Genomic DNA, 23,934 nt, shown 5'->3' with positions numbered 1-23,934 from the left:
AGCGGCATCGTTTTTGTCAGGCAGCGCCTGCAGGAAACAGGTGTAATCGCGTAACAAATCGGTCACCTTTTGAAAGCTTCTAAACCAGAAAGCCATCAGTTTTGCAGGCGCAACATGCGGAAACCAGCTGAAGGATGAAACCGAAACTAGCCGGCGCACCACTGTAGTAAGGCATAAAAAAGAAACTGAGACACTGGCGCAAGAAAAAAATTTAACTTATTCCCGCAGGCTGGCAGCACATGCAAAGCAAGAGAAATTATCAAAAAAGGCGCACGTTTTAACCCTTTGAGGGTCGAATTTTTTCGCGAAATCCAGTCCAAAAATGTGTAATTTTTTTATTGCTGAAATAAATTCTTCAGACGATTCTATTTAAGAAAAAAATTGTCTAAAATTTTTTTTCGTGACCGTAAAGTGACAAAAAAATCAGTTTTGTTATTACATACATATGGTTTATTCGTAGTAAAATCAAGCAAAATCCTAAAAAAAAGCTTCACAGTTTTTTATGAATAAAAATTATGCATTGTATTAAACATAGCTCACAAACATACAAAAATAAGCGCACCAGAGTATGTTTCCGATTAAAAACGCTCGTGCTCTAACACTAAAATCTTTTCAGCGTATGATAGTCTTTGAAGCATGGCTCCCCGCGCACGCGTTTCAGATGTCGCTCCTTGATCGTCATCGGAGTCTGAACTCGTCAAAAAATCCTCGTCTGACGAACTGAAATCCAATGAATCAGATTTCGGCAATTGGGGAATAGTCCGCATCGGAAGAATCGCTGCTCGACTCAACGGCAGCAGCGCAACCGGCGCGCGCTTCCATAGCGTAAGCGAACTGCGTCAGTGAGCGCACGGAAGAAAACTATGGTTCTGCGCCCGTCCGGAAAGCAAAACGAGTTAAGAAGCTACAGTAATACTTCGTCTTATCGCCATCCAGACGTAGTTAGTTTTTCCGAGACCCCGAAACAGGAAACGCAATCACGGCGGCGTCGTTTTTGTAATTTAGCTCCGCACGGAAACAGATGTAATCGCGCGCCGGGGTGCAATAAATGAGAAAGTAACAAGCGGTCACCCGTTGAGAGATTAGAAACCAAACAGCCATCAGCTTTGCGGGCGCAAGAAGCGAAAACCACCCGAAGGACGAAACCGAAACGAGCCGGACCGCGTGCGCGCGTTCTGATGCGAGACTACAAGCCACCGCGCCTCTTTGGAAAGAAGAAAAAAAAAGACGAAGAGACATTGGCGCATTAAAAAAATTACACGCATTCCCGAAGCGTGGCAGCACATTCCAAGCAAGAGAAATGGGAGAAGGCGCGCCTTTGAAACCAAACCGCGCCGCGGGCGCTCTCGGTTGCGCAAGCGATAGCCGGCGCGCGGCGCGCCATTTTGCGAAGCATAAAAAAAGCAACAACGGAGAGACATCGGCGCATGAAAAAAATTCCACGTATTCCCGAAGCGTGGCAGCACATGCCAAGCAAGAGAAATCATCGAAAAAGGCGCGCACTTTAAACCAGCTGCACCGCGAACGCGCTCGGATGGGCAAGCGATACGCGGCGCGCCGTTTTGGGAAGTGAAAGAAAAATACAACGTTGAGACATCGGCGCATGAAAAAAATTCCACGTATTCCCGAAGTGCGGAAGCACAGGCCGAACAAGAGAAATTATCGAAAAAGGCGCGCGTTTTAAAAATAAACGCTATGCCGTACATGTACGACGAAAACCTTTTGGTACCAGGAAGCTTCTGCCGTACATGTACGGCGAAAACCCTGAAGGGGTTAAACACACAAGCGATGACGTACACGTACGTCTTTGACGCTCAAAGGGTTAAAGGCGCAACTACGTAGACTTTACTTTGAGTAACTAATCTTGTTAATAAATCGTATTGCATGGGGTTAAAGTAACAAAAAACGCCACGCAGTGACACCCACCACAATCTTGCTGGATATTTAAGAAGTAGAACTCAATAAGTACGCACCGACATGTTTTCATCGCAAGCTCTGCGCACTAGAGAGCATACTGATTGAACTTAGTGCGGAATATTGTTTCGCATCACTAAGCGCTAAGCGTCTGAACCACTGGCCCGAATGCGTTAGCTCAGCTAAATGCTAGGCTTGCGCAAACAGTAAATTTTAAGCTCGAAGCAAATAGCGATTTGGTCGAATAATTACAAATCAAATTCGAATAGCATATACGATATATTATAAAGAAAAAATGCGCATATTTGTCATGGCCCAGCTAACCTGCACAATATTTCTTAAAATTGAAACAAGCATATGCAAATGTCATTCTTCTTGGTTCAAAGGGAACTGGAATCAACTTTGAGTAGTAGAAGGATTCGAGTTTCGGTAAAATGCAAGTGATAATCTGTAAAATATGTTACGTTTTAAGATTTACTGTACTTAGAGCACATAAGCTGGCATAACAAGATTTTAAACTTAAAGAAAATGATGAATCAATGTGATGGTAATATGTTCAGTTAACCTTGAAGTGGGCTTCGCAGCAGTGTGTATTTTCCCTAGAAAGGGATCTTCACAGTACAGCATCTCTCCATTGCAGTGAAATCACCTTTACAGGGGACTACATGTGGTTTATAATTGCCTATTCGTTCATTTTGTATACTTCAAAATTTAGAATAATTTAAATTCGTTTCGAAGCGAACTTGAATGCTCTATTATTCGTTCAAATATTCGCACAAGCCTACTAAATGCCGTTCCCATTCGATCCATACATCAACAAAGGTTTAACACATACTTTGTTTTCAGTCAATCGCTCCACATTGATTGCAAAGGGGGAAACACAGTGTTATGGCTTCCTAAACAGTAAAGTTATAATAAAAAAGAACATATTTCCCTGCCACATTAGCGATGTACGTAAGCACACATGCTCCGTCGTGCGCACCAGGCAGGCTCGTAGCCAGGGGAGGGGCCCAAGGGGCCTGGGCCTCCCCCGAAATTTTGGTGAAGTAGGTGTTTTTATCAAAATTAATAATGAAAATAGGCGTTTTTCTCAAACAGTCAAGGTTTTCAGCAAGTGGGTGTGTCGTGTTGCAAGCAAGCGTGTTGTGTTTTCGGGCAGGGCCCGACAACGGACTGCAAAGGGTTAAAAGTATAGCTGTGCGAACAGCAAAATTTTGGGTGCGAAGCGATTAGAATAATTTCTGAATATTTCCCGAATATTTTTCTAATACTTTGAAGCGACATTACAGAAAAAAAAATTGCAGAGAATCCTTAAGTGTATTCTTACGAGACAGGAACAATTACAAGTCACAAACATGGTCAAAGAATGCATTTATTCCAAAGGGGGAATGCGGCTTTCGTATCACGAAAAGTAAAAAAATAATTGATTTTTGAACATCACATTCTCAGTTAATGTAGCCCTTTTTCTGATTCCAAACAAGGGAACCCAAGCCGTCATTTCTACCACCTGCTGCTGACTTAGCGGCATATATGGGCAATCCGGTGTCTGTCTCGCCACCTTCAATAGTAAGCCTTCCACCGTGGGATCACCGGCAACTAACGGATAACAAACCTATCGGCCGCCTCCGAAATCCAGTCCCTCGACCAACGACTACCTTCCGGCGCCACATTGAAGAAGCAGATGCCGCACTCCCAACAGGCACACTAGTGTCCTATATTGATGCGAGCTGCACGGACACGCAGGTAGTTACGTCAATCGTGGTGCCGGGGCACCAAAACTTGTGTGCCAATCGATTGTACCTCCTGAGAGCTCCGGTTCCATCGGTCAGTGCTGAACTTCTGCCAATACGAGACGCAACAAAGCTGGTGAGCGCGGCTTCCGCATCGTCATCATCCTTTACTATAATACGCACCGACTCTACATCAGCCATAAAGGAGCTCCGCAAGGTATATAACGAGCAGACTTTTGCAGGCGACATACAGCGCATAACTGCACAGATGCCTGGCCAGATAAGGATACAGTGGATACCACGGGACACAAATTCTGCTCACATACAAGCTGACACCGCCACCCACAGTGAGCTGCCACGCACTCTAGATGTGCCTTTCCCGAGTGATCCCCGGGGTGATTTCCTCCACCGCAAGGAGATTCTCTGGGCTTACACGCCAGGAGCAGGTGGTGTTGCGGAGACTTTGTGTGGTGGCGGCACTTTCTCCTTCGGTCACATATGCCTGGCCACAACATCTGCATGGCCCATTTGGGGATACTTGACCATTCTGTACCACCGAAGCGTCTGCGGCTACAATCAAGCACCTGTTGTGGACATGCCCTGGCCTGAACCAGACACAGTGGTACTACCTGAGAACAGTGAGCCTTCATCCGACGAGACCACCGGATTATGATTTGTGGCTCTATGGGCCCCACCATAGAGCACTGTTGATGTATATAGCGGAAACCGGCCTCTATCTGTATATTTAACTACCGTATTTATTTGAATCGTCGCCGATGGTTTTTTCAGAATTTCTTTGTATCAAACTCCAGGGTCGGCTTAGATTCGAGGATTTTGAAAAACGCGCCATTTTTCATTGAGAAAAGTGTTGCAAAACTAGCACCACCTAGACAGTATTGTAGCCGTTAGTAGCCGAGCCAACACCTGGCTTAAGTACACACGCGAGGCTGCCATTTTTATCTTTGTGGCGAGTGTTGAGGCGAGCCGTTCGTCAGTTCGAGTGTCGCTTCGAGTGGGCTGTGTGTGGCGTAGCTCAATGGTGCCAAACGAGCGTAGTCATTATAGTGCGGCGTATAAAAGGAAAGTTGTGCTAGCCGCGGAGTCGTCCTCCAACGTTCAAGCCAGGCGGGACTTTGGAGTGGACGAAAAGAATGTTCGTCGCTGGAGGGGCCAACGGGAGAAGCTCTTCGCGTGCGCCGCAACGAGGATGGCTTTTACCGGTCCACGGAAAGGCCGTCACTCTGAAATGGAGACGGCATTGGCCGACTTCGTTCGGACGCAGCGAGCAGCTGCCCTTCCAGTGACAACTGAAGTGCTCCAGGCGACGGCGAGGGCGCTTTCAAGGGAGCAAGGTGTTTCGGCGGCAGACTTCAAAGCCAGCCGAGGCTGGCTGCAGAAATTCATGAAGCGCTTTGGCTTCAGCCTCCGTCGTCGCACCTCAATCGCCCAAAAGTTACCGGCTGACTATGAAGAGAAGTTGCTGGAGTTCCAGCGTTTCGTGCTTCGGAAGACAGAAGCGAGAGCGTATCTGCTAGGCCAAATCGGCAACGCGAACCAAACGTCGGTGTATTTTGATATGCCGGTGGCGTACACAGTCTCAGAAAAAGGGGCCAAGGAAGTGAAGGTGCGCTCTGCGGGCTATGAAAAGCAGCGCGCGACTGTGATGCTGTGCTGCACAGCGGACGGGCACAAGCTCCTTCCTTATATCGTTTTTAAGAGGAAGACGCTGCCCGCCAAAGAGGACAGCGACAAAGAGATCAGCGACGACGACTCGGAATGAGCGCGGCATCTTGATGATGAACCAACTGCTCCGTTTCATCGTCATATTTTCAATAAATGTTTTCTCTTTGTGAATTTTACCCGGCCTACATTCGAGGTAAGTTTTTTTTTTTTTTTTTCCCCGGGCTTCGGACTTTAGGGGGTCGGCCTAGATTCGAGTAATTACGGTATGTATGCCGTTGGGCAAACTCTCGAAATAAAAAAAATATATATTTTAATTGAAAACTCTGTAGAAGTGCGGTAAAAAATTTGTTGTGCTTGCCGAGGTGATGAAAATTATTGCGGAAATGGCAAAAAGCAAACAAACTTCGTTTAAAAAGAATTATATCTCCGCAACGACGCAACCGGGTGTGCCATTTTGGCTCGTTGGAAAGAGTATTTCTCAGTCTTTATATTACCCGCTTCCGCTAGGTCCTCCATTCAGAAATTAGCGTACACATTGCAACAACCTGTAATGCAAAATTAAACATCAAATTTCGGAGAATTGTAGATTTACGAGAAATAAACTCTGATAAACACCGAATTTCCTCCCAAAAATTAAACTCCAAGACACACCCTCTGAATTTCAAGAAAAATAAACTCCAAAAACACGGAGCCCTAGTTATAAGCAATCTACAGTGTATGTCCAAATTATTAGTCAGTGACTGCAGTGCTTTAATACAGCAGCAGGCAGCAAGCTTGTCCTTTGAAAGGTATTAATACTCACTTTGTCTTCTTTGCTGGTGGTTCTCCATCCTTATTAGATGCTTCTGCAAAAAAAAAAAAAAAAGTGGAAGCAAGGTGTACCTTTCATTTGCATTTCAAAATGCTCATTTTTACTTGAAATTAGAATTTAAGACATGTTGTTAGTAGTACTTTACTGTCGGTGCATATCCCCACTGAAAGCCTCTTATCAACAATTTCAAATTCCAATGTCCCACCTTTGAAGTACATCTGCCCAAGGATGGCAAACGTGCGTCAAATTGTATTTACTCAAATCTCAAATCCACCCAATTTCGCAAGTTGAAACTAAAAATGCACCTAAATGTATTGTCATGCCTGCCAATCTAGGGAACTCGAAAATCGGGAGATTCGCAAAGTGACAGGGGGGAGGGGCGGACACGACGACAGAAAAAAACTTGACACACAATTCGATTTCTTGCTTCTCAGAAGCCGTAGAAACATAACCATGGCTCTGAATGAGTGCAGTAAAGCTTTTAAATGCTGGTGACCATACAGGTGCTCACAATTATAGTGTACATGTGTTAATAATTACACACAGGGCAAAATGTGCTATGACCCACGAGATCTAGTAGCCCCTTCTCACACTTCGGTATGCTTCATCGCACAACACTGTATGACGTCATCGCAATTTCCTTGTGGAGATAACATCTCAAACCGTGGTGGCCTCTCCTCCTTTTACATCAGTGCATAGAGGGGAGGGTCCCGTGTGAAGCTTCCTGAAAGTCAGAAAGAACTGCTGTCCTTTGTTATTTTCATTTTGGGTGGGGTCAGGGCAGCATATCGGGAGATTTATGCCTGCACCCTTACAATCAGGAGGACTTGTCAGAAATCGGGAGAGTTACCAGATTTTAACAATAAAACTACGACATGCTCCTATGTTGATGATTATGAAAAAGAGCAGACATTAGTACAATTTGCCTTCAAGAAATCTGAAATTCATTCTCCTGGCCGTTGGGTTTTCTTTTGTGATCCTGTTTGCCAACTTAAAGAACACTTCTGGATATGCCTTGATCACGTTTAGTTACCTTAGCAAACTTGGTATACACAGAGTTGCTTAATGAGATACACAAAACTTTTGCAGCCGAGATTTTAAGCGCAATTGAAAGCTTCGATGATGAAATTGGTTAACACCTAGTTTTTGGGCAAAAATTAGAGAAAAGTAATAAATTCAACGCATTATTCACAAACTGCAGCGTCTACCACCTGCGCTGCAAACTAGAGGAGGTGTTGGTTAACCCATTGAAATCTAGCCTGCCAGCCATGCTCTCTGCATAATTGCTTACCCATCGACATTGCAAGCCATTGCCCACATTTCTCAACCTACTCCACCCCCACTACGGTCCCTAGAACCGGTACAAGCAGGAATAATGCCCCCGGGTGGGGGCACGTCGCAGCACCTTTACTGGAGCACGGCCGGGCTAGACCACACGCGCGCTTCTTTCCTTACGGCCTTCTCACCCATCGCGAAAGCAATGGGAGAGTTTCTCAGTATGTTTCGCCATCCGTCGGCGGTAGGGGCGCTGCGACCCCGACCTTGCATCTCCTGCGCCGCGCACACGGCACAAGAGTGTTGCTCGATGTGAAACCGCGGAACGGGGGTTCTCGACGGAGAGAGGGGAGGGGGATTATTTAAGAAGTCGGGGGTAGAGGGAAGATCGTCTCCTTTAAAAAAAAAACTAATGTTATCAGAGGGCTCGCCGCATAATGTAGGTATGCATGTGCTCGTGGATAATACAAGCTGAAACTCAGTACAGCTGCGGAAGAATCGGCTAACGAGGCATAATGCAGGAGGCATAAAGCACTGGCATCGATCAGAGAAAGAGATAAACAACGCTGCACCTGTTCTGCAAGCAGAGAGCACCAAATATTTGGCCCTTGGTCTCGCTGGACAACGAGGCCGCAATTAAGAGAGGCCGCTTACAGAAATGACGAGCACGCCTTCCCTTTGCTAGCTCTTTTGTATTTCTTTATTTTTCCAAATACATTTTGAGTGGTTTTCAGGGCTAAAAGCTGCGGTCTGCAGCTTGACAGCTCTTTGAAACACGTACATGAGTTGTATCTCTAATGGTTGAAAATAACTGCGTATAGGGAGAAAGAAAGTAAAAAAACAAGAGAGCTAGACTCTTGCTGCTGAATAACCCCTTCGGACAGCACGCCCTGAGAGTGGTGGTGTGCATTGTCAAGGTGTTAACAGCACCTGGAAACATTAATCCCAGGGACCCCAAGCTCTTTTGCGTTCCTTTTGTTAGCGTCAGGATGGCTGGGTCGTAAAATAAGACACAAGAGAAAATGCAACGCACAACACACAGTTAAAAAGGAAAAAGAAGTTTACATTTAATTATTGACAACTTGGTTACAACGCAAAACTCACAACACAAAGTCGCATACGCATATTCACTCAAATCGCACCGCTAACAACGCACAACCGCTCTAATCGCACCGCTCAAACGCACAACCGCTCAAATCGCTCGCACCTCGCAGACCCTCCTCGTCACTCGCGCTTCTCCGTGTGTCTCGTCCTTCTCGCGCTCTTTGCTCTCGTTTTCCCGGCCACAGGTCCGAGCGCACAAACGCGCACGGTGACACAAACACGCACGCACACTAATGGTTCCACGAAGTCGGATGGCCCGAAATTTGACGAGGAAGCATGTCTACCCTTCCAATTTGGAACAAATGAATGCGCTGCGAGCAGTTCAAGTTTTCGCCCTTCAAGTGTCTGCAACCGTAGAGCACATTCAGCAAAATTCCATGGGTGATGCCAGAGATTTCAAGGAAGCAAGTTCTACCGTTTTCTTCATAAAGTCCATGAAGAAATGGTTTGACATCCATGACACTTCATTCAATGGAAGCGGCCACAAAGATACCCATTTTTAGGAGCGATGACAATCGCCTACTGTGGCTGAAGGATGAGTTTATCTCATATGTGGAAAAAATACAGAAGAGTTCCATCGGATCAGTGAGTGCTGGCTTCACCAACGAGACGTACGAAGCCTTGCTTTTTACAACAAGGTCGATGGTGGAAACAACAGAATTCCTTCTGGAGCAAGGTGTCAGTTATGTCCTGACAAAGAAATTGAACAGTGACCCCATCGAAGCAGTCTTCGGAAGGGTGCGGTCAATCAATGTGCGGCGGGAATGACATGCTGGATGCTACAGCCGTCACCGCTGCTCTGGACCACATCGTTAAGTTGAACATCCCAAGACCGAAAGAAATCAAATTATCAGATGTTGAAGTTGAGGAAGAGGCTGCGATGTAATCGAAGATATTTGATAAAGACCTGAGGTGTTTGTTGGAGTACGAGGCTTGTCCATCTCCATCTGTCACCTTCTCCGGCTTGGCATACCTCAGCGGTTACATCGCCAAACTTATTACATACCTCGGATGTGACTCTTGCGCTCCGCTGCTGACGACCAACAACTGGCAGCATCACCTGTACAAGCTACTGCGAGCACAAGACAGGAGCGAACTACACTACCCGAGGCCCGAGTTTCCAGCTCTTTTGGACAAGATAGTGGTCTTTTTCGATAAGGCCTCTGAACACCTGCCCCGCAGGAATGTGCTAGAAGTTTTGGAAACAGCAGTCCAGCCCTACTTGCAACGCGCTCCCATCTTAAGCAGCCCTGAAGGCGTTGACGACAGCCACTCCCGACAATCCGTAGATCTCATAGCCAAAAAATTCCTAAGAATTCTTCTCGTCAATCACACCAACCAACTGACTGACGCAAACGACAAGCCTTCCACCTATGCACACAAGGCAACTAGGAAGTATTTTAAGTCGTGAACAGGACATTTGTGAAGTCCGGCAAAGTTTTCACTTGAAAGTGTTCAACTATTGCGAGTGCTTACGAGCAACAAATATTTATTTCCAGACCTCAGAATGTCTACACGTTTGATGGCGGAGAGCTGTACTCCCGGCTCTTGCATTTATACGTTTTTCGATAAGCTTAAGCTCGATGCACATGGCGCATATAAGAAGTCAAAATAAGCCATTTGTGTGTCTTCAATGATTAGGCAACTTGTTTTTCAACGTGTGGTGAGTGAAGAAGCGCGCCTGAACTCATGTGCCGGCGTTGCACGCGCTGCATGGAGCGGCGGAGGAGGGTCAGGGTCGCAGCGCCCCCCTCAAAGCAGCGGCGAGAGGCATGTACTACACCCAATGCGAAGGCCGTAAGAAGCGAGCGCATGCGTGCAGTCTAACCCGGCCGTGGCTGGAGGGCAAGAGTTGGGTGCAAAAAAGATGTACGGAAAGAGAAGTAGCAGGACAGGAAAGTGTGCACTGACTGCCTGACTCTGTTGCGCCTGCTTCCACCGCTCGCGTGGACATCACAGCCGCAGATGAATGACTCAATGATGAAGGACACTGTTGCACATGAAATGAATCTACACGAATTGACAACACAATGTGCTCTGCTGCCACTTTATGATGGTGATGACAATAAACCTCACCCCTCTGGTAGGTGTCAAAATGTTGCGGGAGGCTGCTGCCAGCACAACAAATGTGGTTTTCATTTCCTACTCGATTTTGACGTAAAGGCCATTTTATTTCCTTTGTCACTTTCTTTGTGCTATTTTTTTCCCACGCCTCCCGTTTTCGTCTCTCTCTACACGGCCAATGTGATGCCTCAAAAGCCGTAGGGGGCCCAAGATCTTTTATTCTTTTGTACCCCTTTGTACTCTGGCTGGTGAACACTAGAACATCCGGAGAACACTTAAGAATGCAAGAGCTTGGGAGCCCCAGTAGTAAAACACCCCCCCCCCCTCTTTTTTGTTTTTTCTTTTGTTTCACAGTTGGCTCTGTGGGCGGAAGAAGTGCAAACCTTTCTTTTTCGCCTACCTTTCTCCCACTGTCTGTAGCACAATTTGCCTCACATCTTTGCATAAGGAAGAGCTTTACTTCTTTTGGCTTTTTTCCTCAGTCTCCTAAATGCCCATTAAGAATGCCATGTTCAGTGTGCAGAATCACCAGCATTGGTGGTCACTGTGAAATCTTAACAGAAGAGTACGTGCGAGGAGGTTCGTCTAAAGTGACTTTTTTTTTTTTTTTGCACTGAGTCATGGAAAACCAAAGAATTGCTCCCATTTCGTTCGGCATATGTGATAATTCGTCTTATACGAGCTTGTCTTTGTAGAAGTTTACTGCATAGAAGACTGATATTTGCCAACATATTGCATGAATCTCACATATAAAATGTACACAGTCAAAACTGCATATATAGAACTCGAAAAAAGAAAACAGGAAAACAGAAACAGAAAAAAAAAAAAAGAAAACAGGAATCACGTGCTATGTGACGCCAAAAAGGCAGAAAAAAGTGTTCCACACTCGCCGCCATGGTTGCGATCAGCGCTGACTAACACTCCTAAGTTTAATCCACATATATACCCTATAAAGTGGACAGGGAGATGACCGCCGCCGTAGCTCAGTGGTAGAGCATCGGACGCGTTATTCGAAGGTCGCAGGTTCGGTCCCTGCCGGCGGCAAGTTATCTTTTCGTCCACTTTACTTTCTTCACATTTATATTCTAATTACTACAAATAACACCCCCTATACTTTCCTTGGCATTGCTGTCTGTTAGTTCTCATTAACATTGTGTCTAACAAAGAAAAACGAGCGCCTAAAGTAATCTTTCCTTCACTTGATACATAGTATAATTCAGTATTTACTGTATTTTCTAGGGATGGGCGAATATTGAGCGCTTCGAGTATTCAGTGATGCTACCGAGGACTTCTGATTTGAAGCAATTTTTGAAGCAGCAAAATTTTCATTATTGAGCTCTTTGTAGAAGCAAAAATTTCCATCTTGGAGCACTTTGGAGCAAGTAATTATGCATCTGGGAGCACTCTGGAGCAGCTAACTTCACATCCTGGTGTACACTAAAGAAGCAAGTTGCAGTTACATTCAAGCACCTGAATAATTATGGGGCTGTTATGAAGCACTAGAAATATTTCAATTCATTGTAAATCACATGGAGAACAATCTCAGAAGCACTCGATATTTCACTCGATAATGCAAAAATAAGGATGCCATGCAGATGAGTGTTCTGAAATAACCTCTTCAGTAACTACTTTCGACGCTAGCAAGAATACTGGATCAATAAAACTGCACTTTTAAGAAATAACACTCTAAATACATCTATGTGGTTATCAGCTGACGTGGCAGACAAACACCGCAACGTACAACAGTGCCTCAATACTATAGTCACACTGTCTCTAATCTATTCCCCTAAAATGACTCCCAAGGCAAAAGCCAGGTTCTTTTTTTCCTCAATGAATTGTATTGCTGGGCACAACATGGCATCAATTCGGTAGCCTCAAAAAGACAACCTCCTTTGACATTCCCTTCCCTCTCGCTGAGGCCTCTCTGTGCTGCAGCAAGGGCATACTCGCAAGTGTTTCCAGGCTGCTGTCGTTTGCTCATGCGCCGGTTTACCTGGAAGATATAGATCCGCTTCCAGCCAAGCTTCCGCGAAAGAGTTGGAAAGTGCGTTCAACGGGGGACTACACGATATAAAAACTTTTCTTTTACAGCAAAGCTGTATGTGGCTAAGCCATTCTGTTTGTATGCCAAAAACCCCTTATGCATTCACCTAAGACGACTAGAAGGCGAAAGCCGCCATTTTTTTTCACTTCTCACTCGATGAACTGATGCTTCCCCGCCGCCCTTTCTGCACCTGAAGTGGCTTTGCACTACCTACAGGATCGGAGGCAATGCAACCTTTCTGCACCTCACCTGCTTTTGCACTGCCTCCGTGATTGGCGCACCAATCACGGAGGCACTGAAAAACAACAATGCGATGTGATGCGTTATCACGTGACGTCATGATCAAGTCACGAGTTTGGCAATCTATGGCATTGTGATGACGTCATCAAGTGATTTTTTGCTTCAATCGTGTTGGCGCCGCCGACGCCAACGGTGAATTTCTGTGCTTGAGGAGGCATATAAGGCTTCCACATAATTTAACAACCTGACCTTACATACCAAACTGGCCTCCACCATGTCCCCTCTGTGGAGTGCGCTAAACAGCTTTGCTGATCATCCCCTCAGAGAGTGGCATGGCTCAATTCTTTTTTGTTATTGCGATAGCAACTATATAGACACTCTCGAAGGGTTTTTGCCGTCGCCATCATGTCCCGCATAAATTCCAGATCGATAACATCACCCCGCGCATCTTATGTTTTACCTGCTGGGTCATTCCACGCCAAACGTCCCAGACATTGCGCTCGACCCTCTCCAATTGTATTGGAAAAAATTGTGGACGTTCATATCAGTGCACTATTTGCCCTCGGAAAGTATTTTTCTGAAAAAATTTTTTCTTGTCTGTTACAGTTAAGAAAGGGAAAATAGACAACCACCCGTTTGTAGCACAAAGCCACAAGGAAATCCATACGGATTTCTCAGAAATAAAGCCTCTCAGTTGCCGAAAAATTCGTCCTGGTCCGGGGATCGAACCCGGGACCAACGCCTTTCAGGGGCGGTCGCTCTACCAATTGAGTAGAGCAAGGCATCGACTTCAATACTTTTTTTGACACGCTTACTGCCAACTATCCAGCCATGTGATATAGTCCTATTTTGTCTGTAGTATTCGTAGAATTTTTAAAAAATAATCAAAATGGGCGCAGAATTGCAGCATTGCTTCACCACAAAGCACATCGTGAGACAAAGTAGTGGTCGTCAATGGGTGATAATAAGATAGTGCCACTCCTTTTCAAGGAAACAGCAGATATCTAAGGTGTTCCGTAAAGTATTGTATTTGTTAGAGTATTTTTTCGCAACCTATGTTTCACCCACTACGGCAAAATTCAAATCACTGTAACAGACAAGAAAATTTTTTTTCCCAAAAAAAACTTTCCGAGGGCAAATAGTGCACTCATATGAACGTCCACAATTTTTTCCAATACAATTGGAGATGGTCGAGTGCAATGTCTGGGACGTTTGGCGTGGAATGACCCTGCTGCTAAAAGTGCGCGAGCGGGGGCGACCAATGCGGCTGTGAAGCAGAGATGAACAGAGCCGACCCATCTCTGTTGCACGGAGGGCGCATGTGATAATATCACCCCGCGTGCCAGGCCTGCAGTCAGTTTTTACTCAACCAGAGAGGAAACGCCCCGCCCGTCTTCAAGAAGCATGAAGGAACGTGTGAGGGGTGGGGGAGTTCGCTTTAGCAGCAACTGTTAGCTTTGAATTTAACACTTTCATGACCGCGCCTATTCACATTGTTAGTATGCTAACGATGGCTTCTTCAAGTTCAAATTTTGGCGTTCTCTGAGCGCTTCTAGACAGCTAACGCCATTTAATGGATAAAAGAGACAGTATTTTATCTGTTTCGCTCCAGAGTTTCGTTTTTCCACTGCACGGGGATTTTTAAAGCTCCACGCAGTCGAATTTGTATTATGGCGTCGACGTTGCTCATGGGTGCTCCACAAAAATGGCGAATTTCGATGTATTCAAATGAATCTAAACGCCAATCTCCGGATGGCGGTAGCAGCACAGACACGGACGACAACTTCGATTCATCAAACTTCAGTACAGACGCCAATAGTGCGTCAAGCTGACCCGGAACATCTGTAGGTATCCGCCGGTAAGTTTCGCTCTCTCCTTGGGCCGCTTTATAGCGGCCGCGCGTTGATGTAAATGCGCCCGGTGCGTATTAAAGATCAGAGTTGTTATCTGTAAGGTGCCGACTTCGTTTGGGTGGGAGCATATGGCACCGGCTACAGAAAGAGCAGAGTTCTCGGAGTTCTCTCCGTGAAGACAGCGTGGAATTTAGCTTGACCTAGCGCTTCGGAGTGCCGCACGGTGGCTTTTCCATGTTGTTTTTCACTGCACAAGTAATCACAGAGATATGCAACCATACAAATAAGTATGCGTGGATGCACACTTTCGAAAAGTCAACACACAATCAGAGGGGTGGATCCTGGAGGAAGATCACTGAGGAGGAAATGCACATGTTCGTCGGACTTCTGGTGTACACGGGAATCGTCCAAGTCTCGCGCCTACATTGCTATTGGAGTCAATGACGTGTATGTTCAGGCCTTCTTCCACTGTCAGTGATGCCACGGAAAAGGTTCAAGTCATTGCTTGCCTTCTTGAATGTCTCTGATTCAGAGAAGACGACCGTCGCATCCCACGAGAAGTTCCACCACACGTTTTTTCTACTGCAACGCATGAACGATTCATCTGCGCTATTTTTTCAACGGCGTCGGAACCCTTCCGTGGATGAAAAAATAGTGAAATTTAAAGGTAAGTCTGGTTGTGGACAGTACATGAGGGACAAAGTGGTCAAATGGAAATAGAAATTATGGGTTTTGGCAGATCTGGAAACGGGTAAACTGTTCATTTCAACGCATACACGGGAAGGCATTTCAGGGTACCCAGCCCCAATTAAAGAAACTGAAAAATACCAGAACTGCAAACTATGCTTCAAAGAACGGAAAGCTGAACAGAAAAAAAAAAAGTCACAGTTTCGCCGCAAGGGCGAAACAATGAATGCGATAGCAAGAAATTTGGATGTCACACGAAGAACGACTAGCAGCTCGATACTTCCAGTGCGCCGCTGAAGCACAAAGAAGGACGCCCGAAATGAACGCACAGGTATACACAGGATAAGCGTGAACAGACAACTGTCACAGTTGTTACGTCTTTGTGCTTGAGCAACGCGCTGCAAGTGTCAACAATGTTTGTTTGTTTGTCTGTTTTCTCAAAATTATGGCACATACTCACCCTGGGGGATTGGCCAAGATTGCGTGTCGACGATGGAGAATCAGACGCTCTTAGATATTAGGGGCGAAGCTCCTCTTAGTCTAACCTTGTCATGCGTCCGGCGTAAGGTGTAACCGGCAGTGTCTCCCGAACAGTATAATAGATGGCGCTGTCTCATAGAAGTACATACAAACTGCAGTTGAGTGATGATATTCTAGATAGCGCTGTACACAATCTGTGTCATCATCACCATTTCTCGTCTCATTTCCTAGATGGTGTTGGTCCAATAGAAGTGTGTGCAACAGTGCGCTTGTGTGAATCGCCACTAGATGGCATGCATATATATATAGTGTTTGTCACGTCTTTGATGATGTACTGGGTTATCGCTTTGATTGCTGCTGGTCGAAACCACTGAAGATTTCACGGTGTAACCATGATTGCTTCAGGAGCTTTGCCCAAGCTCTTCATCATTCACCCGTGGATATGCTGTGATTTTTTCTTTTTCTTTTAAACTGCGGCGCGTGGAGTGACCCCTCTGCGTCTCCTGCAAGGTGTGCCCAGTGTTCTTTTTTTTTTTTTTTCGTTCCACATCACGAGTGGGTGCAGAAAGGGGCCACTTTGTCATGCGCGTCTCAAGGGCAGTTTTCAAATTGAAAGCAAATGTAGGAGCGTTTCATGATAGAAAACATGCTCAAGCTCCTCCGAGGTCTGTGTACCCCCAGTGGCAAATGGTCAACATAAATAGCTCGCCGTTTTTTCGCCGGCGCGTACGTGGCGTGTGGTTGAGTTGTGTAACGCAGCGCGCTGGAGAGCAGAGGTTGCTGGTTCGGATCCCCGGTCGGGTACTTCAGAATCTTTTTCTCCTGCTTTACTTTTCTTTGTGCTTTTTTTAATATGTACACATACATATACATATCCGGGACATGACGGTGACGGCAAAATTTCGCCGAGAGTGTCCATATAATTGCTATCGCAACAAAAATGTTTTCTGCGAAACGTGCAGCCATTCATTGTTTCACCGCGTTGAGAAACTGCATCGCGCAGTGGCATGATCAAAGGCACTTGTGCTCATATTTTTTATGCCTGTGAATAATGTGTGTGTGTGTGGGGGGGGGGGGGGGCTGTGTCACTCGAAGGGAGCAGTCGTATTTACTGCAAGAGCGATTACAAACCCGGACGTGCTGGTGGGAGGAATTACGAAAAACCTCATCTGGATGGACATCCACGGATAAAGCATATTTGAGGCACTCTTCCATGGACGCGAAGCATGGGAAATTCGATATTGTTTCCAGATTTCATTCCACGATGTCCAGAAACAAAAGTGACAGACATTTTAGCAGCACGCGTGTAGTTAGTAGTGAACATTGCTCTAATTACGTGCCATGCGATGCTTGAAACGAGCTGTCAGCAGCGTTCCTGGAACAGGCGAAATCCACCGATGAATAGCCGCCCCACTTTCATGGTACAAATTTGCCTAGACGTCACCGAGTCTCTGCGGAGAATGTGTTTTCCCGTCGAGCTGACTTGCACAATAGAAGCTGTGTCGGCACCGTGCATGGAGTCATGGCTAACTCGGGACACACACGCGAGCGGTGTTTATTCAGCGGAATAATTCTTGGTCCGTGGTTTTGACTTTGGCGGCCCCAAGGTCAACCTGCACATGTTTTGACGAGCCGGCGTTGTGACTGCCAGGCGCAGGAGTGGAATCACTGAATATTCGAACGAATATTACAGCATTCGAATTCGCTTAGACACGAATTTAGATTATTCGAAATTAACGAATATGATATATTAGAGTGCATATGCCCCCCCACCCCCCTCTGTAAATGTGGTTTCATTGCAGCGTAAAGGTACTCTGCCCTGAAACCACCCATGTGGGGGAAATCTGCACTGCCGCGAAGCCACACTTTTTAAGTATAAAAGCGTGTTAGACAGGCTTATATGCGCTAAGTATAGTAATTTTAAAAACGTAACGTATTGTACCAGTCATAACTTGCACCCTACTGCTATACAAGTCTTGCTACTGTTCAAAGTTGCTTACACTTCCCTTCGAACAAAAAAGTGACGCTCACACATGCCTAGTTCCAATTCTTAAAAATACTGTGCAAGCTGATTTGGGTCATGACAAAAATGCTCATTTTTCTAAATAATATGTGATATAAGCTATTGGAACTATTCGATTTGAAATTATTCGACCAAATCACTATTCACTTCGAACTTCAAACTTGCTTTTCACCCATCCCTAGTATTTTTAGTGCGAACATCGGTGTGCAACTTGGCTTCACAGCACTACTTCATGATAATGCAAGGAAGCCGGCTTCATGGAACTATGCTAAGATTTTTTGTTAGTTTCTTTTTTCCGCGGTCTGTAGTTGGGAGTACGAGTTACATGCAGGGGCAGGTTATAGGGGACCAGCACTGGAGTTTCCGCGGTGTGGGCAGTGCCGCCCTGGTGGTCAAAGCGCGCATACTCCAGCTGCTCCTGCGGACGAGAGTGGCGACTGGTTGAGGCGATGCGGGCGCGTATCACCGAAACATAACAAAAAGATGCTGGCGGTACTGTTGCGCATTCAAGTGCCACAATGTGTAGAAATGGGGGAGGGCGTATCCTTCTATGCTTTTCCTTCTAAAACATATTAATAGGAACGGCTTTGCACCCCAGCAGTCAGGCGAGCACCGTATGTTCTGCTCTCGCTCTCCTCTCTACTGGTTTCTAAACCGAATTGCGCGTCTGCTAGATTTATTTGGTAGTGAAGGCCACCAGTGGAAACCGGGGCCAACGAGCAGAATTTAATCGGTGTTTTGTCGTAAATAAAACGTACATATTAGGCAGCATGCGGCATATGTAATAAGTTTTTCATCTGACCACCACCAAGCTCTTTCTGATGCCACTGCGTGCAGTGAATGATACGATAGGCAGGTAGTCTATATTATTAGTTACGCAGAAGGAAAGCTGTCTGTCTATGAGATGAGTATGGGGGCACATTCGCCAAAGCCGCTGAACTGTTATGAGAAATATGCACACGATGGATGCTTCCGTTGAACTTCACTTGTGCTACAGACAGAGTTGTCTCGAACAAAGCAGCGGAGTACTCGAAGCTTAGCTTTCTGGAGTCAGCCGATGCGGTAAAGCTCCTTTGTGCATTGGCTGCCGCGGCGAAGTGACATCAGAATTTATGCCTCGCTAAAAGAGTAAAACGCCTTGGATTTTTACTCGCCGTTTAATTCGCCCAACGTACTGTGTTAGTTTTTTAGCTTGCCTGTGTCTGTTTAGAATAAAGATGTTTGCTCAACATCGACAACTGCTGGCGTTTTATGTGCCAAACAAGGAATGATTATGAGGCACGCCGTAGTGTGGGAATCAGGATTAATTTTGACCGCTTGGGTTTCTTCAATGTGCACATACAGTAGACTCCCGTTAAGACGAACTCGAAGGGACCGCGGTCATCTGTTCGTCTTATCAGGAGTTCGGCTTATCAGAAGTGCCCCCAAAAAGAGAGATGCTAACATGCCAAGTGCATCCAAATATGTTACTTGAAACACTGAATGCAGTAGACTTACAATGTGGGGCAAAAAGACAAGAAAAAGCATTTATTTGGCTCATCTAGATAAAGACTATGCCTTCAAGCAGAGTATTTACACGAATCTTACGAGCACCCGATTTCGCGTGTTCAAAAATAAAAATGCTCGTGAAGATATTTGCTACCACATTTTAATGATAAAACTGTAACACGCTCCTATGTTGACGATTAGAAAAAAAAATTAAGAGACAAGCATAATTTTCCTTCAAAGAATGTAAAATTTATTGTCCTGGCAGTTCGTTTTCTTCTGTGAGCCTGTTTTGCTGGCTCTAAGATCACTTCTGGATACGCCTCGGTCGCGTGCTGTTGCCTTGACAAAGTCATTATACGCCGAGTTGCTTAAGAAAGTCTGCAAGGTTTTATTCGAGGTCCGGATATTTTCCCGTTTTCAGCCCGTAGTAACGTTTCCTTATCAACGTGCAGCTGAAGATATCCCATCGGGCTACTCACGATCACAAGCCTCGCCACTAAAAAGACACGACGCAGCTGTATTCACTGTGCAAAATAGCCTTCCTTTGTCGTGCGCTTCCATAATCAAAATGGCTCATCACAATTTGTACTTCACTGGGAACAGATAGAACGCGTACAGGTCCTACGCGAACCAACGCGATTTGACCAATTTGACCACAAAATACATGTGCTCGGCCGCCATTGTGTGATGGCGATGACAATGCACCTGAACCCTCTGACGGGAGTGCGGCGCGATCGGTTTCCGTTTCGTACTCGATTATAATGCACAGACCATTTTTGTTCCTGTAGTCGCTTTCTTTTTTTTTTCCCCACTCCCCTTGCCTTTGCCCCCTCAGACCACAGCAGAGGGGCCCCAAGCTCTTGTGTTGTTCTGTTCTCCTTTGTACTCCAGCTGGGAAGCCGAAGAAGGGGGGGGGGGGATACAAAAGGACGCAATGGCTTGGGGGTCCAAGTTGTATATCCCTCACTCTTTTTGTTGCTTTCTTTGCTGATAAAGCCCACACCTCCCCCACCCACAGGCTGGGGTTGAGAGGGGATACCGGCTTTATCCGCTGACCGGTCTTCTTCGTTTATCTCGCGCCCTCGGCGTCCGAGATTTGCTTCGCGTCTTTGCTCCAGGAAGTGCTTCTTTTTTTCATCTTTTTTGCTTTTTCTCGGTCACCTGAATGCCCCACCAAGACTGCAGTGTTCGTTTCGCAGAATCGCTAGCATTGTTGATCATTGCGAAAGTTCGTCTTAACAGAAGAGTACAGTTGGGCGGTTCGTCTTAAGCGAATTTTTTTTGCATTGAGTCTATGGGAAACCAAACAAATGGTCCCGTGTTGTTCGGTATAAGCGAGAATTCGTCTTAACAGAGTTCGCCTTAACGGGAGTTCACTGTATATCTCAGTACGCGGATGTTCTTTGTATTTCAACCCCATCGAAATGCGGTCACCGTGGCCAGGAATCTATCCCACGCCCTCGAGCATAACAGCACGACACCATACATGCTATGCTAGCACGGTGGTTTGCTTGATCAACGTCCGCGTGCATACATACCGCGGGCTGGGCCAGCGCCTCCTCTATTTTTCTGTGCCTGGGTGAAGGAGTGGAGCGCAGTGGGAACCGGCCGTCGGCGTTAGTGCGGCTTTTAGCCGCCGCGAGCCGCCACCGTAGTAGACTCGCCATCGCGTCGTCGCTCGTGGAAACGAATGCCGTGGATGCATTCGAAGCAGTTATATGGCTCAGTTTTCGGCTGTATTTGTGTTGTTTAAATTATAATGAAAAGTTGTAAACTGGAACCATGAAGCACTTGTCGTTCTGGGCAACCACCCAATTCGAAGGCATGTGTCTTTCGCGGCTATCCCATCGAGACACTCGTGCGTCGTCTGCTAGCCCGATACCAGAGAGCGCATGCCAGTGATGCGCGGAAAATAGTTTTGTCACCGTTACATTCGCTTGACTGACGGTCGGTTTTTGACTGTCTGAAAGACGATTTTCGAAAGCAGCATTTGCGAAGAACTAATAATGAAAGCTTGTGCGCTTAAAGTTCTCCGATGCGTGCTGCCATCTACTGGTGTAGCACACTATATGCAAGCCTGGAGTTCAAGCGCTAAATAGCATGAAATGTCACCAGCCTGCTTCCAGGGATATACGTGATCGCCCTTTCCGTTCGTAAAGCTTTTGAGAATTACATTTGTTGCCACCGGCAGAAAGCAAAAGCTGGTGCTAGAAAAAGAGGAAATATGCCAAGTGATTCCACCCTTTAGGAGCTTAAACCAGTTAAATCGTGGTGGTACGAAAAACAAATAAAAACAGCTACATATGTCGCACGCTTCCTGCAACACTGACCGATGTGTGTTAACAGACGCTGTCGTTCAAGTATAAAGTTGTAGTGCTGACTCTCAACTTGAGCCAATGTGATAGGCGTGAAAAATGGCGCGGCCTGTTGTCAGTTGCTTGAGCTCGTCTTTGTATTTGTCGACGGATTGTTGTAGCCTCAGCATCTGGCTCCTCAGATATCTTTCTTTTCTCTTCCATTTTCCCTTTTCGGTAGTGAGCAAAGTATAGAGGCCGCATGGCTGTCGACCTGGACGCTTTTGTCGCATGGGGCAGCCTGCTCAGCCTTGTGCACTCATTTATTGTGACACTGTACATAATGATTGTCGGTTGTTCCGCCGGTAGTGCATGTGGTGTCCATGGGTTCCGATTCTTCAGCTTCGGGACCCAACGTCAGCGCTGCATGCACATGGCGGCGATCGCGAGGCAGCGTTGCTACTGGTACTACATGCATTCGTTGACTGTTTGGACGCAACACGGTCACGTTTAGGGATACTTGCCATGCTTGGTTCAGTTGTTACCTTGGGCTGCCAACGTGAAGGGTAGTCTACAAAGAGTGACGCTACTACATTCTTCTTAAGTCGCCGCTTCTTATATTCTATGAAATCTTCACGTCGTGAACGACGGCTGCATATTCTAGTGTAGTTTGAAGATGTGTAAGAAGACCAATTATCCCGCCTAATTACTGCGAGCCATCTCTGAAATTCCAGCGGCAGCTGGAATTTCATGGAACGACAGCCGAACAGCTTATTGAGGCGAAAGCCTTAGATGCCTCATCAAACGTGAAAATTGACCGTCGGCGGCATCAGCACGAGTGATGCAAAAAATAATTACGTGATGACGTCATCATATGACGTCACAGATCATAAAATTTTGTGATATCATCGTGATGTCACACAATGTGACGTCGTCATATTATATCTTCGCTTGGTCAAAATGGACCGATAACGGAGGCAGTGCATGCCTCTGCTGATGTGCAGAAAGCCTGTACTGCCTCCGATCCTTGAGGCTGTAAGAAAACCACGTTAGGCGCAGAAGTATCTCGGAGGCAAGCAGGGAATGTTCAATACATTGACTGGAAGAAAAATAAAAGGTGGCTTTCGCCTTTCAGTCGTCTTAGATGAATGCATAAGGGACACTGCGAGATGTTTTTCCTTTATCAATGAAGGGAAATAAAAAAAAGACAATCGTGATTTCTTTCAGTTCCATTTGGAGAGTGGAACACAACAGTATGACATACTAAGGCATTGGGGCGGTTACAATAGCTTGAAATAGGAAATAAAACACGGATACTATCAAACTCGAGTGCAAGTATCGAACCGGCAGCACGGCCTGACAGACTAGCTGCGGAATAAGCACAGCGGGGATGGAAAGACACGCGAACATGCGTCATCTGCATTCTTTGCTGTTTCGCATTTATTTTTAAGTGGTTATAGCCTGCATGATTGAAGAAAAGACGACGTCATCCATGACACAATAAAATACCATGTAGCATCTTTTTATTGGCACCACGGTTAGAGCGTGATGAAAGCAGCACGCCGCTATGTCCGCGTTTCTTTCCATCCCCCTGTACCTGTGAAAGCCTGCAATAAGCACAAATGCAATTAAACTTGGATGCAAACACGAATTCGTGAGCTTCGTGATACGCGTGGCCACTCAGCGCCAGCTTCCCGTAGTCTACTTGCACAGCGCCACCACGCGGCAGCGACGAGCGGACGCTCGACGGCCTGAGGAGAGTGTTCACCCAGGCACTGTAAATAGAGGAGGCGCTGGCTGGGCATACATACCACGGCAGAAAAACATTGACGCAGCTACACCTTGCCTCTTACTTTTTTTTACTGCAGTAGTGGGCAGCTGGTATCGACGCAGCACGTACTTATCAATGGAGGCTTGTGAGCCTGCACTAGCTTGACACAAATCCCAGCACTCAACCAGAAAATGGTGACGACGGAGTCGCCACCACGGCACAGCACTGTCTCTTCGACGCCGTGCTTCCTGAGAAAGTAGCCTTCCAATGCTTTCCTGAGAAAGAAGCCTTCAGACAATGTTATTTTTTTCTAAACCATAGTGCAGTATTACTGGAGCAATGGCTGCTCGAGCTGTTCACGCCAAAATGAAGCACGCGAACGGCGCACGCGCATGCGCTCACGGCGGTACAGTGGGGCCGCTCGTCTGGGTGCGAGCGGCTGAGTTATGTCGCGACTCCCCGCCAGGCGCCCT

At 46.2% G+C, this 23,934-nt stretch overlaps 1 protein-coding gene across 3 annotated transcripts in view; it reads right to left on the bottom strand.

Annotated features, from left to right (window-relative positions):
* LOC119379424 (transcription elongation regulator 1) overlaps positions 1 to 23,934 on the bottom strand; it is a 417,021-nt gene that overhangs the window by 138,698 nt on the left and 254,389 nt on the right. For all 3 annotated transcript variants that reach the window (XM_037648731.2, XM_049411976.1, XM_037648732.2), the window contains exon 10: positions 6,130 to 6,172. In XM_037648731.2, the coding sequence (XP_037504659.1) occupies positions 6,130 to 6,172 (43 nt within the window). The remainder of the gene's footprint in view (positions 1 to 6,129; positions 6,173 to 23,934) is intronic.

The sequence above is a fragment of the Rhipicephalus sanguineus genome, chromosome 1 (genome assembly GCF_013339695.2).
Source record: "Rhipicephalus sanguineus isolate Rsan-2018 chromosome 1, BIME_Rsan_1.4, whole genome shotgun sequence".
NCBI lineage: Eukaryota > Metazoa > Arthropoda > Arachnida > Ixodida > Ixodidae > Rhipicephalus > Rhipicephalus sanguineus.
This window is presented reverse-complemented; position numbering and strand designations above follow the sequence as displayed.